This window comes from Gobio gobio, assembly GCF_949357685.1.
Source record: "Gobio gobio genome assembly, chromosome: 22".
NCBI lineage: Eukaryota > Metazoa > Chordata > Actinopteri > Cypriniformes > Gobionidae > Gobio > Gobio gobio.
Genome location: NC_137118.1, coordinates 39,234,583 through 39,247,183, shown reverse-complemented (window position 1 = coordinate 39,247,183; position 12,601 = coordinate 39,234,583). Strand labels below are relative to the sequence as shown.

General features: G+C 39.1%; 1 protein-coding gene across 2 annotated transcripts in view; it reads left to right on the top strand.

The window, feature by feature from the left end:
- kdm2bb (lysine (K)-specific demethylase 2Bb) overlaps window positions 1–12,601 on the top strand; it is a 52,739-nt gene that overhangs the window by 27,730 nt on the left and 12,408 nt on the right. For both annotated transcript variants that reach the window (XM_079804285.1, XM_079804284.1), the window contains exons 10-12: window positions 4,697–4,814; window positions 5,789–6,156; window positions 7,707–7,793. In XM_079804285.1, coding sequence (XP_079660411.1) covers window positions 4,697–4,814; window positions 5,789–6,156; window positions 7,707–7,793 — 573 coding nt within the window. The remainder of the gene's footprint in view (window positions 1–4,696; window positions 4,815–5,788; window positions 6,157–7,706; window positions 7,794–12,601) is intronic.

Here is a 12,601-nt window from a genome sequence, read left to right as displayed (position 1 = left end):
TTAGTTCACCCAAAACATAAAAATTCTGCCATTCCTCACCCTCATGTCGTTCCAAACCCGTTAGACCTTTTTTCATCTTCGGAACACAAATTAAGATACACCCCTAATGCTTTACACAGTCCTAAACCTCGTCCTAGGTCGACATTTCATTCAGTAACATTAGGACGTTTTGATTTATATGTAGGGTTGGATACCGAACCTGGTGCCAATATGGTTGGCAGACATAGTTTCAGATATTTAAATGCACAGAAGTACTACCAAAAAGTATACACTGATGTCTATGGAAGCGGCAATAACAATCCTTTCAGACAGTTATAACTTGACTACGTGTTTTATTTATGAGATGCACATTATATAGTTAACTACATAGTTTACTCTATTCGGTAACACTTTAGAATAATGGTCATTAGTTAACATTAGTTAACTACATTAACATGAACTAATAATGAACTGCACTTATAAAGCATTTATTTATCTTTGTTAATGTTAATTTCAACATTTACTAATACTTTATTAAAATCTTTTTACCATTAGTTAATGCAGTGTGAACTAACATGAACATACCATGAACAGCTGGATTTATATTAACTAACGTTAACAAAGATGAACAAATACAGTAACAGATGTATTGCTCATGGTTAGTTCTTGTTAGTTAATACATTAACTAATGTTAACTAATGACCATTACTCTAAAGTGTTAACCTCTATTCTTCTCTTTCATGAATTTCGTGAGACGAGGATGAATTTACGTGATGTAAATCTGACAGATCTGATTCTCTGAGGCGCAAACTAACATGGCGACGCCCATCGCACATTATAGATCAAATAACATCATCATTATAAAGGGTTTTAAATGACAAAACACATTCACTTTCACATATTTGAAAATCAGAATATCGGAAAGTTCATGACATAGTTAACAAGTTTGTGATTATTTTGAATAAAAAAAAAAAAACGAAATAAAACCGATACAGCTGTCATACAGCACTATTGCGGCTACTGTGCGTCATGTGAGAAGCATGATGCGTCGCTATGGAAACAATAAGGCAATGCGTTCTCAAATATTTAGCCAGTGAATATGATTATATTTGAAAATAAAGCTGAACCTTGAAGCTGGATTGTAGCATTCCAAGAATACAGACTACTGCTGTTATTACTGTAACTGTTACTTAGAGTTAAATTAGGCCTGTTGTAGTTGGGTTAGGTGGTTTACGTTTTACTGTGAATTTGTTAAAGTAAATTGTGTTTTGTATCTATTTATATTTATATATTTAATTATACTTTAAACTTTTAATAAATTGTTCAATATTTAAAGAATAAAAAATAAAAAAAATTCAATAAAAAGAATAAAAATGTCATCCACCGTTGGTATTGTGTCTCTTTTTTTAATTTTTTAAGTATCGGTTCAGGCACCGCTTAAGCACTGGTACCGTTTTAAAAGTATCGTTTTGGCACCGGTATCATAAAAAAAAAATGTATATGATGTTTAATGTTGGTGATCACGTTATTTCACATATGCATATGATTACATATGATATCGCTTGTTTCTGCAATTTCTTTGCATGTGTTTTGATCAGGAGATTCAGTACTCATTCAGAAGATGCATAATAGCGCCCCTTACCATATAACAGCTGGAAAATTACTTCAATATCAGGGAAACGTTTTCTCACAAATTACGGAAATTTCCTAGCCTGGCGTGGCCATACTCAATTCTAGTCAGAATATGAGTCTGGTACCGCTCCATTGAGCTTTGATTATGGGGCGTGTTTCAACCGAGCCAGGAAAGACCTCAATTGGATAGACCCACAACCAATCAGAGCAACGGAGCGACGCGTAACGTTAGTTGTCAAATGTCAACAGAACTCAACTGCACTGTGTTACCAAGTCCGTGTTTTTCTCCATGTCCGCGGGTTGAAGCGACCCCAATTATGTGATTATATAAACCCAGGAATGCCAATTTTAGCAGGCAACCTTGCCAAAATAACATATTTTGCCAACCAAACGCCATTTTTTTCCGGAGAACCCCCCCGGAAAGTTATTGTTTTGGGCTATAGTTTTGAGTAGCAATTGTGCGCGACATTGCAAAAACACTTGGAAACCCTGTCTGTACGCACGCTGGATTAAGTAACGTTACAAGAAAAAGATGAGTGTAAACGATCTTTGCCAGTAATAAAATAATTTAAGGATACACAGAGTACTTACCAACACGATCATCGTTTCTGAGAGAAATAGTGAAGGTGAATGCATATACGAACAAGTTCTCCGTTTAGGATTAGAGCAAATTCAACCCAAGAGCCTTCGATGACGTGGATGATTACGCTACTGTTGATCATCTGTCCATCATCGTCTAAAGCCCGCCCTGACAATTTCATTGGTCCGAACAGTTTCTGTTCGGGCATAATTCCTCCTCTATGGAGCGAGTCCAGACCGAATTGCCTGAGCAAAAAAAATTGTGGGCGGGGCTAAATTCGGCTAGCATCCAGGCTAGAAATTTCCATCAATGGCGGGGAAAGAGTTAAACACTATAATAGTAAATAACCTTGGTGTGGTTCATGTGCTATTTTAGCATTATTTAGAGTATGATCCCAAACCGCATCAATTAGAGAGGACTGAGCCCGAAAACAGAATCTCAGTCCTCTGGCTTCTGAGCAGCTCAGTTGCTGACAGTGAAAAGGCAGTTTTAGAGACAGCACTGGACACCTTTGGTGTGTTGTTGTGACATTTCAAAGCGACAAACCAGTTGTGGTCTCTCACTTTCTGCTAGCAGATCCTCCAGGACACTTTGATGTGCTCTGCAGGGCTTAGAGCCGGCAGTGCCAGGCTATTTTTATATTTGCTAGACAGTACAGGCAGAGAAGAAGACAGATTGTGGCACTGGCTCTGTTGTTCCAGGGGCTGCGTTATTGCAGTGCTCTAAATTTAGCGCTGGCTGAAGGAGGTATGAGGGAATGAGAGCACAAGCCCTCCATAACTCTGAGAATGTAAGTTTCCTCCCTAGAGAGGAGCTGGAATGGAAAGATATGTGCATGAGAAGCATCTTAGTCATGTTGTAGTTTTTCTCATACTGTGAGAGCCCTCTATTGTGAAGCCAGTTATATTAGTTTTATATATACAAACATAGATGTAGGGTTAACAATAGTTAAAGGGTTATTTCACCCAAAAATAAAAATTCTGTCATTAATTACTCACCCTCATGTCGTTCCAAACCCATAAGACCTTCATTCATGGGTGTTAGAAGCAAAAAAAAATGTGGGTGGGTCCTCTCACAGAAACAGGAGTACTGGAGTAGATGACATTTACATTAAGTACAAAATTACGGAAATCACTGTATCGTTGAGAGCGGCAATAGTGTAGGAGTAAGATGCATGACATCAAGATTTGACGGAAATCGACCTGAGGTTCAAATCCGCCTTTTGCCGAACTTGCTCTACTCCCTTTTCCCATCACATATCAGATCGGAAAGGCATTTATTTTCAATAAAAATTAAGAAAATATTAGAAAAGTGGAAATAAAGCGTCTAACGTGTTAAATAATAAGTGTTTATCAGTTAGGGGTAAGTAAACAGACGTGCTGAATTAGAGACGATAAAAGTGAGTGGATCCAATATCATTGATCGTAAAAAGTGGGTGGGTCTTATCCCACCCACATACAATGGTTCCGACGGCCATGCCTTCATTTATCTTCGGAACACAAATGAAGACATATTTAATTTCATTAAATCTGAAAGCTCTCTGTGAAAGCTCTCTGTGACTCCAGTGGTTCAACCTTAATTTAATGAAGCGAGAATACTTTTTGTGCGCAAAAACAAACAAAAAAATTAGGCCGCGTGTCCACCAAAGCGGTTTTTCACACGGCTGGCTGGCGTATTCAATACCATGAGCGTAACGAGTCGCTGTGCGAGTATTTTGACGCTCAAGCGCTCTGCCGTTTTTAATGGTCGCCGAGAGTTGAAGAATGTTTAACTTTGAGCAAAACACTTTGAGCTCATCACTGTCACTTTTCACCCAGCCGTCCAATCACAGCGGAAGAAGGACGGGAAAAATACACCACCGACCAACCGCCACATTCTGCATGTACAACGTCAACAGATGAAAACAAGCAGTATAATAACGGAACAAAATAATTTAAAACAAGAGCCAGAGCAAATACTTTGCATTGTATCAGCATTTTTATATAGAATCAATACAGAAACAAACTATCTGTGAAATTAGATACTAGTAACACTTTCGCGGATATTCCGTATCATCACAGGCAAAGAGTCTAAACTGAAAAAAAACAAAACGCTGCGCTGGCAAAACGCTCTCAATTGAAGAAATTGTTGAATAAAGTTGTTATTTTTGTTTGTTTTTTGCGCACAAAAAGTATTCCCATCGCTTCATAAAATTAAGGTTGAACCACTGGAGTCACATGGACGATTTGAACGATGTTTTTTTTTACTACATTTCTGGACCTTGAAAGTGGTAATTAAATTATTGTTTATGGAGGGGTCCGAGAGCTCTAAAAATATCTTAATTTGTGTTCCGAAGATGAACGAAGGTCTTACGGGTTTAAATTGACATGAGGGTGAGTAATTAATGACAGAATTTTCATTTTTGGATGAACTAACCCTTTAATGCATTGGGTATCTTGAACTAACAATAAACAGCAATTTTTTAAGTGTTCCAGGGCTTATAATAGTGTTGTATATCGGTTTCAGGTGCACTCCAAATTCCGCCACCCTTTCTTCTATGAGATGTGCTGGTATGTGCTGGAGAGGTACGTGAACTGCTTGACCAGACGTTCACACCTCAGCCTGGAGTTCCGCGTTCACGCTGGTGAGTTGGCTAAACTGACAGCAATTTGCAGAGACAAACATAACCAGAAGTCATTTTCGATTGACACAGCACACTGGCAATGTGACAAAGTTCAAGTTTATGCAAATGCACAATAATATGATGTGGCAACTACTAATGGGAAGCTTGCACAATCACCCGCCTGATACAGAATGTCTGCTAGCAACCAAAAGAACAGCAACTTGGTGCCATTCTGCAAACTAATCACTGTCAGTGTGAATACCTCTTAATTATATTAAAGTTGATCAGAGTTTTTGTCCTAACCAGGCATGACCAGTCAGTGCGGGACAAATTTGTGGGAAGAAAGATTCTGCTGTGTGCACGGGAAGTGGGAGAAAGAAATGACTTGTGGGACTCCCGCACAATATAAATATCTAAGAAATAAAATAAAGCTACAGGGTTATAAGGTACAGAATGTTATTCATCTACTGTGCAGCAAAAATAAATAGTTTACGGGCACAGGGTTGGATATTCTCCAATTTCGGTTGAAATCGGTTTTGCCTGAAACGGGACAGAAAAATCAGCGTAGATCTCAACTTGCAGGAGTTTGTGGTCTGGAGGACAAAACGTAAAAGTTTTGAGTGGGAGCAGGAAGAAATATGACTTCTTTTTAGTGGGAGCGGGGCATAATTCTCGTCTGACACAGACCTCTAGTACAAGTAATTTAACTTTGAGTGTGGACTTGGGTGTAAGCTGCAAAAACGATCCATTTATTTTTATTGGAGAGGATTTATGAGTATCAATTTGTATCCCTCTTACTGAATATGAGCCAATCTTTTAAATTAGCCCTTTGCATTTTCAATCTCAGAGAGAGTACATGAAAGAATTTCACTCGTACTAACATTTATCAAAATGATTCCTCGACTTCCTCATGATGTCTTCTGCTTTTTGTGTACTTTTTGGTGTTTTCGGGAAGATCTTCCAAGTAGCATGTGTTCTCTTCTGACCCTAATTAGCTGAACCCAAGCTTGTAACCGAGTGCCTCGTCGCTGCTCCCCGGCTGGACATGGAGGAGAACTCGTGTGAGACGCAGTTAGAGAGGACAGAGGGAGCGACCCAGCCCTCCTCAGCCGTCCCTCCCTATCAGACCTTCAAACCTCCAGTCAATGATTCCGATGACAGCTCCAAGTCCCTCCCTTCGGAGTGTCCCAAGACACCGTCTGGCTCACCTGGAACAGAGCACTCGGGCAAATGGACCCACTTGACAGAGTTTGAGTTGAGTGGACTCAAGGCCCTGGTGGAGAAACTGGAGTCCCTTCCGGAGACGAAGAAATGTGTTCCAGAGGGCATCGAGGATCCACAAGCACTGCTAGATGACGTGAAGGTCTTTACACTTTTTCCGTTTGTCATTTGTTTTGTCTCTCACATAATGCCTTGTATTGACATTATTATTATTGCTGCCTCCTGACTGCCACAAACTGCAGTTTTTCCTTTTATGACGAATAATAAATAGAAGTAAACCCCTAGTTGTAGATCTAGACTGAGTCCGAAGTCGAATACTTCCATATAGTATGCAAAAAACAGTACGCCAAAAGAGTAGTATGTCCAACAGCGAAAAGTCCCTGGAGGACCTACCATATCCGCTGAGATTCTGAAGTGCGCATTCGATGGACACTTTACTATCCCGTGATGCGATGGGAGGGGATTTATAAATGGAAGTGAAGCAACACAACTTACATTGGTAGGTCACGTGACCATAACAACATGGCAGAAGTAGTACGTCCGAATTCATGCTACCCATATTTATACTGTATAGAGCATACTTTTTTTAATTGTCGTAAAGTAAATTCAAATGTAGTACCTATTCAGACAGTACACAATTTTGGATGCAGTGCTAGACGTGTAGGTTCAGGTTCCACACCCTACAAGGAACAATGCATTATCTGTCACAATGTTGTGTCACTGGGCAAGTTCACTTCAAAATGAACATTTCCTGATATTTTACTCACCCCCATCTCATCCAAGATGTTCATGTATTACTTTCTTCAGTCAAATTTTTTTTTTTTTGAGGAAAACATTTCAGGATTTTTCTCTCCACCATTGACTTCCATTGCAACCAAAAAGTTGCAATCCCAGACGAGGAATATGGTCTTATCTAGCGAAATTATCTGTCATTTTCATTTTTTTTTTAAATGAATATACTTTTTAACCTAAATTGCTCATCTTGGCTGCTCTGCGACATGCCAAGGATTGCGCAATCATGTCGGAAAGGTCACGCTATACGTAGGTGGAAGTACCGCCCCAAGCAAACGTATAGCGTGACCTTTCCGTCATGATTGAGCAATCCTTGGCATGTCGCAGAGCAGCGCAAGATGAGCAATTTCGGTTAAAAAGTATATTCTTTTTTTTTTAAATGACCGATCGTTTCGCTAGATAAGACCCTATTCCTCAGCTGGGATCGCGCAGAGCCTCTGAAGCCCTTCGAAGCGCTCTGAAACTGCATTGATTTGGACCTTTGGACCAACATTTTGGTTGCCATGGAAGTCTATGATGGGGAGAAAAATCCTGATATGTTTTCCTCAAAAAACGTAATTTATTTTCGACTGAAGAAAGAAAGACATGAACATCTTGGATAAGATGGGGGTGAGTAAAATATCAGGACCTTATGTGCATGGCTACTCCGTCCAAATCTTGAAAAACATGCACAAGGTTTTAAAACAAAATCTCTTTGAACTCTTTTATGCCAAATCTAAAAATATATTTTTATTATCTTTAGGTCAATAATTTATTTTTAAATATTTAAAATGTTTTTAAATACTAAAGTATATATATATAAATGTTTTTGGTTTTCATCATGCTGTCATCAAATATAATTTATTTTTTATTTTTTATATTTTGTTATTTTTCATTCTATCCTTTCTGCTTTTTGAACAGGTTGTCTTGAAGGAACATGCAGATGACAATCCAAAGTTGGCCATCACTGGTTCTCCTATTGTATGCTGGCCGAAGAAGACCGGCAAGGTATGGATGTGTATTCAGCGCAATTAGAAACATAAATGTGGTCAGGCAACATTCTTTAACCTAGCTTAAGGTTATTAATAAGATTTGCATATAAGCCGTTGGTTAAATATTCTTAAAAGCAAAACAGATATGGAGCAAAATGTGTTTTGAAAGTTTTTCTGTCTCCATTCCTTCCTATTTTTTTGTTTTAAAGGAACTGTTTTTGAAAAATTCCCCTAGAGTTAAACAGTTAAGTTTGACCATTTTCAAATCCATTCAGCCGATCTCCGGGTCTGTTGGTTGCACTTTTAGCATAGCTTAGCATAGATAATTGAATCTGATTAGACCGTTAGCATCTCACTCCAAAAAATGACCAAAGAGTTTTGATATTTTTCCTATTTAAAACTTGACTCTTCTGTAGTTACATAGTGTACTAAGACCGACGGAAAATGAAAATTATGGCTAGGAACTATACTCTCATTCCCGCAATGATATTACGCAGCGCCTGAAAATAGTCCCAAGCACGCTCCTTGGTAGGTTGTCACGTTGGTTATGTTGACGGAAGTTAGCCTATTTTCAGGTGCTGCGTAATATCATTGTGCCTGCTGCACCCATGGTACGGCACAAAGTTCCTTGATTATTACGCAGGAATCAGAGTTTATTAGTTTATTGGCTTATTAGTTTCTGTTATTGGTAAGTATCAATACTCCTAGATTACCAATACCAGCTTTGCTATTGCCTGATACATGATAATAATCTGTACATTATTGTGATCTGAGCACAGTGTTCATATCGTTAGCTAGTGTATATAAATATCATTAGCTAACTCTGGCCTCTCACCTAGACTCCTGCCGTTCTCCACTGTTTCTCCTCACACAACAACTCAATGTGTCTCCTCTAATCGTTGTTCTGTCTTGTCCTGGCCTGTCCCTAATTGTGTGTCATAATTGTATGTCTGTGGTCTGCCATATGAGTATTAATAAACATTTATAATTTCCTCAGCGTCCAAACTGTCATTGCGATCCATTGTTTTCCTATCGTTGAAATTCACCGCACCGTTACGTCACTTCCGGTTTTGGCATTTTTAGATGCGCAAGTAACATTTTCTCACAAAAATGAATCCAAAAGGCTCAGTAGTGTATTTATAAGTACATATAAGAAAATCTAGTTCCTACATTATTTTTCTATACTTTTACTCACTGGGGCCTCTAACCGGTAAGATTACCCTTTAAGCTTGATCTGTAATTTACAGTAAATGTTAAATTAAAGTGGGTTTTGATGTCACCAAGTATTGTTGTTGTTGTTGTTGTTGTTGTTGTACCACCAAAATAGTTGCGTTGTGAGGTAGATTCTGCGAAAATGTGATGCAATGTTTGTATGCGTGTTTGAAGAGGTGAAGTGGAAATTTTCATTAGCATTTCACTGGAATGATGACTCGGTTTCAGGCACAAGGGAATAGACCTGACCAATAACACGCAAACCTGTGTTTATAGACTTGTTTTAGTTTATTTCCCTATTGACCGTGACACCCACACGATTGGGTGTAGGCTTTTGTACTCCCCCCACTTCACAACACTAAAACTGTCTTGCTAAAAGCCCAGCTGCTGAATGTTCGCCTCCATTGTGTCTGTCTTTTGTGATTAAATACCATCTGTCCTTATACTGCCCCAACTGGCCTCTCTTCTTTACCTCATGACCCTGTTTGAACATGTAACACTTCTGTCCTGCACGCCCTCTTCCTATTGGTTGTGTCCAAGCCGTGTTGGCACATATATTAAAGAGCCTATTTTGCATACTGCACACCCATTGGCTCTACCGCTCTCCTCCCTTCCCACTTCTTGGCACTCCCCCCTGTTGCATATTCATGAGTATGTCTTGCTCTAGCCTGTGTGCTCTGATGGCTAAGGAACAGAAGGGAGGGCTGTGCCGCCCCACAGCCAGTAGCAAGCCGGAGCTACAGCCATGTCAGTTAGCAAAGCGCTGAGAGGAATCTAAGAGCCATGGCCATGTCGCTGATAGCTGACGAGGAGGACTATGAGAACTCGGATGCTGAGCAGGTAGCAGTGTTAAGCTGGACCCACGGGTCCTCCTTAGACTTAAAGACAGGAGATGCGATTGGCTGCATGCGGCTGTAATATTGTGTTTGTGTGTGTGTTTGCATGTGTAACTGAAGTGCACGTGATAATGGAGCTGTCAGAAATGTTTATGGTGACCACTGATAACTACATATAACTAGCACGAGGATACTGTTATCACTCTACTCAGCCTGGTGCTCATTTTGATGCAGTCTGACAAGTTTATTTCCAACAGAAAGGTCACATTTTTTGCCATTTTACTTGAATGAATATTGCAGCAGGTTGTTGAAACCTGAACTTAAAGTAGCATTACATGATGCTGTAAAGTGTTAGGTACTTTCAGAAGTTGCAGATGAAAGTGAAATTGTGGAAGTTGTAATATTACTTGCTTATGCCAGCAGCTACACATACTTTCAGTATGTGTATCAGATACAGTTGATGTTTTAATGCACACTGCACACTGTTTCGAAGGCGTGTTCTCTGAATACTTTGCATATGTCTGTTTGCGTGACTGCCCACGTGAGACTCTGCCAGCGTTGTTTTATCCTTGGGGTTGGGCGAATCTTTGATTCTCTTCCAGTGAATCCTTTTGTATTGCTCTTCTAGTGAAATGTACAAATGCGTTTCACCCCAAGTGCTGACAGCACTGAAGAAAAGGATACAGCTGCTTGATCTTTATCATTTAATCATCCATCTCTTTCTGTTTGTAAAAAGATACACAAGTATGTTTGCCCAATTGAGTAAACTTTACTGTCACCGCTCGTTCCACATATTTGTATAGATCATTGTGTTATTCAACTTCCTCAATTTCAAGGATATTTTTAACAGTTTTTGGCCACAGCCCAACAAGGGCCTCTTTGAGCTGGTCCTACGAGATGAGCCAATGGGGGAGGGGCAAGACAAAGAACCAACGTGAGTAAAAAACAGTTCAGACATGTTCCTGTTGTGAACTTATTTAGTCCTGGACCTGTAGTTATGAAATCGTAGGTGTATTCTGGGTCAGATGTTACTTTTTGGGAAGCAACACATCTGGTCTTGGACACTACTTGAGGCTTGACCGCGACACATGTCATCTTCGTAAAGATTTATATGTATTTAATATTACTGAATATTGAGAGAAAATTGTGTCAAATTGTATACCTTTAAAACACTTCCTTATTATCTTAAGTGATCAAGCTAGTTTGTGATTTGTATCAGTTAATCTCCGTTTTTTTTGTCACCTCTGCTTAGAACTGGCCCTGCAACATTTGGATATGTTTTTGTATTGTGATATTTTTGCCTCAGTGAAAAGGCTTTATTTTGCCGATATCTGCCTCATCCAGTTATGTGAGCTTAGTGTTAAATATCAAGTGTAACTTCACACCCTACCAATTAAAGTTTGCTTCATCAATGTCCCTACAACTGGGTGTGATTTTTATTTGTTCTGTTGTTTATGCAGAATAATTTTAATTCATATTAATTTGAATAATATTCCTAACTTGGACAATTATATAAAGAACATCTGGTTTAATGGCAGTATCACGCAACGTGTTTGAGTCAGTTTGTTTGTGTATGTTTACTATGGATATGCATTTCTTTCGCATGCGCAATCCATAACTGCCCTTAATATCTATAGTAATCCTGTCTTAGAGGTCTTTCATCTCTGCAGCAGTTTTTATAACATGATGGATGCAGCCTTTAATTTTTGACCTTGTCTGTAAGCTGCTCTAATGACGGCAAGCAAATCTGTTTAAGGTATTAATTTATCATGGCATACATAAACACTCAGCTGTGATGGTTTGTAGCTGAGGTTGGCTCGGAAAGTTCTTCTTATTTTAGTGGTTTCACCACTGAGAAGTGAAACATTTACTCATTTTGATAAGTTTATATTTCAACAATGAAATCAGTCGTGTCACTGATAAGCCTTGAAACATTAGAATTGTATTCTGAGCATGTTGATCTGATATCAAAATGACAAAATGCGCATTGAAGTGGGGATAGAAAAATGGATGTAGTGATGAGAGATTTAGAGACCGCTAATCCCACAAGGAGCTAGTGATTTATTTTTGCTGTCATACTCCAGTGTCGCCATTGCAAAAAAAAAAAGAAAGAAAGAAAAATCAGCATAAATTTTTGCCAACATTCAATAGTTCCAAAAGAACTCGATGTTATTGGCAAAACCGATAAGTTGGTTGACCTCTACTCCAAGTTCCTTGGATTCTGAGTAGTGGTCCAGTAGGTCCTTCACTGAACTTTAATCTGCGTGAAAGCAGCTCTTACAATCGCAAAATCAAGACATCCATCACATTAACAAGCAATATTAGATTTGGCCTGGAATGTTTTTCCCACTGGCAGCCACATAACTATCTCCCTCTCCCCCGGCTCTGCTGACCACATGCTTGAATTCATGCTTCTGTTTTCCTCCAAACATAGTTTCATAACACATCACAACTGAGATGTTGTGAAACAGCAGTTTCTGCTTTCTGCAAGAACTCAACTGTATGTTTTTTTTTTTCCTCCCTCCACTAAACAGCATTTCACGTAGACTCATGCAAAAATCAATTCTACTACAAGCATCAAATCCAAGGCTCTGTGCAAACAGGACTTTTGACTCCATCTGAAGAGCTAATCTCAACTCTCAGAGGCCGAGAAATCCACTTAGGCTGTTTATAAGTAAAGTACCTATTGAGGAGGTCGGGTTGCACTTTCCCCCTCTGGCTAATGCGATTGTTCGTGTTTTCCTCTCCATTACTGAAGGTTCATAAAAAGGGTGGA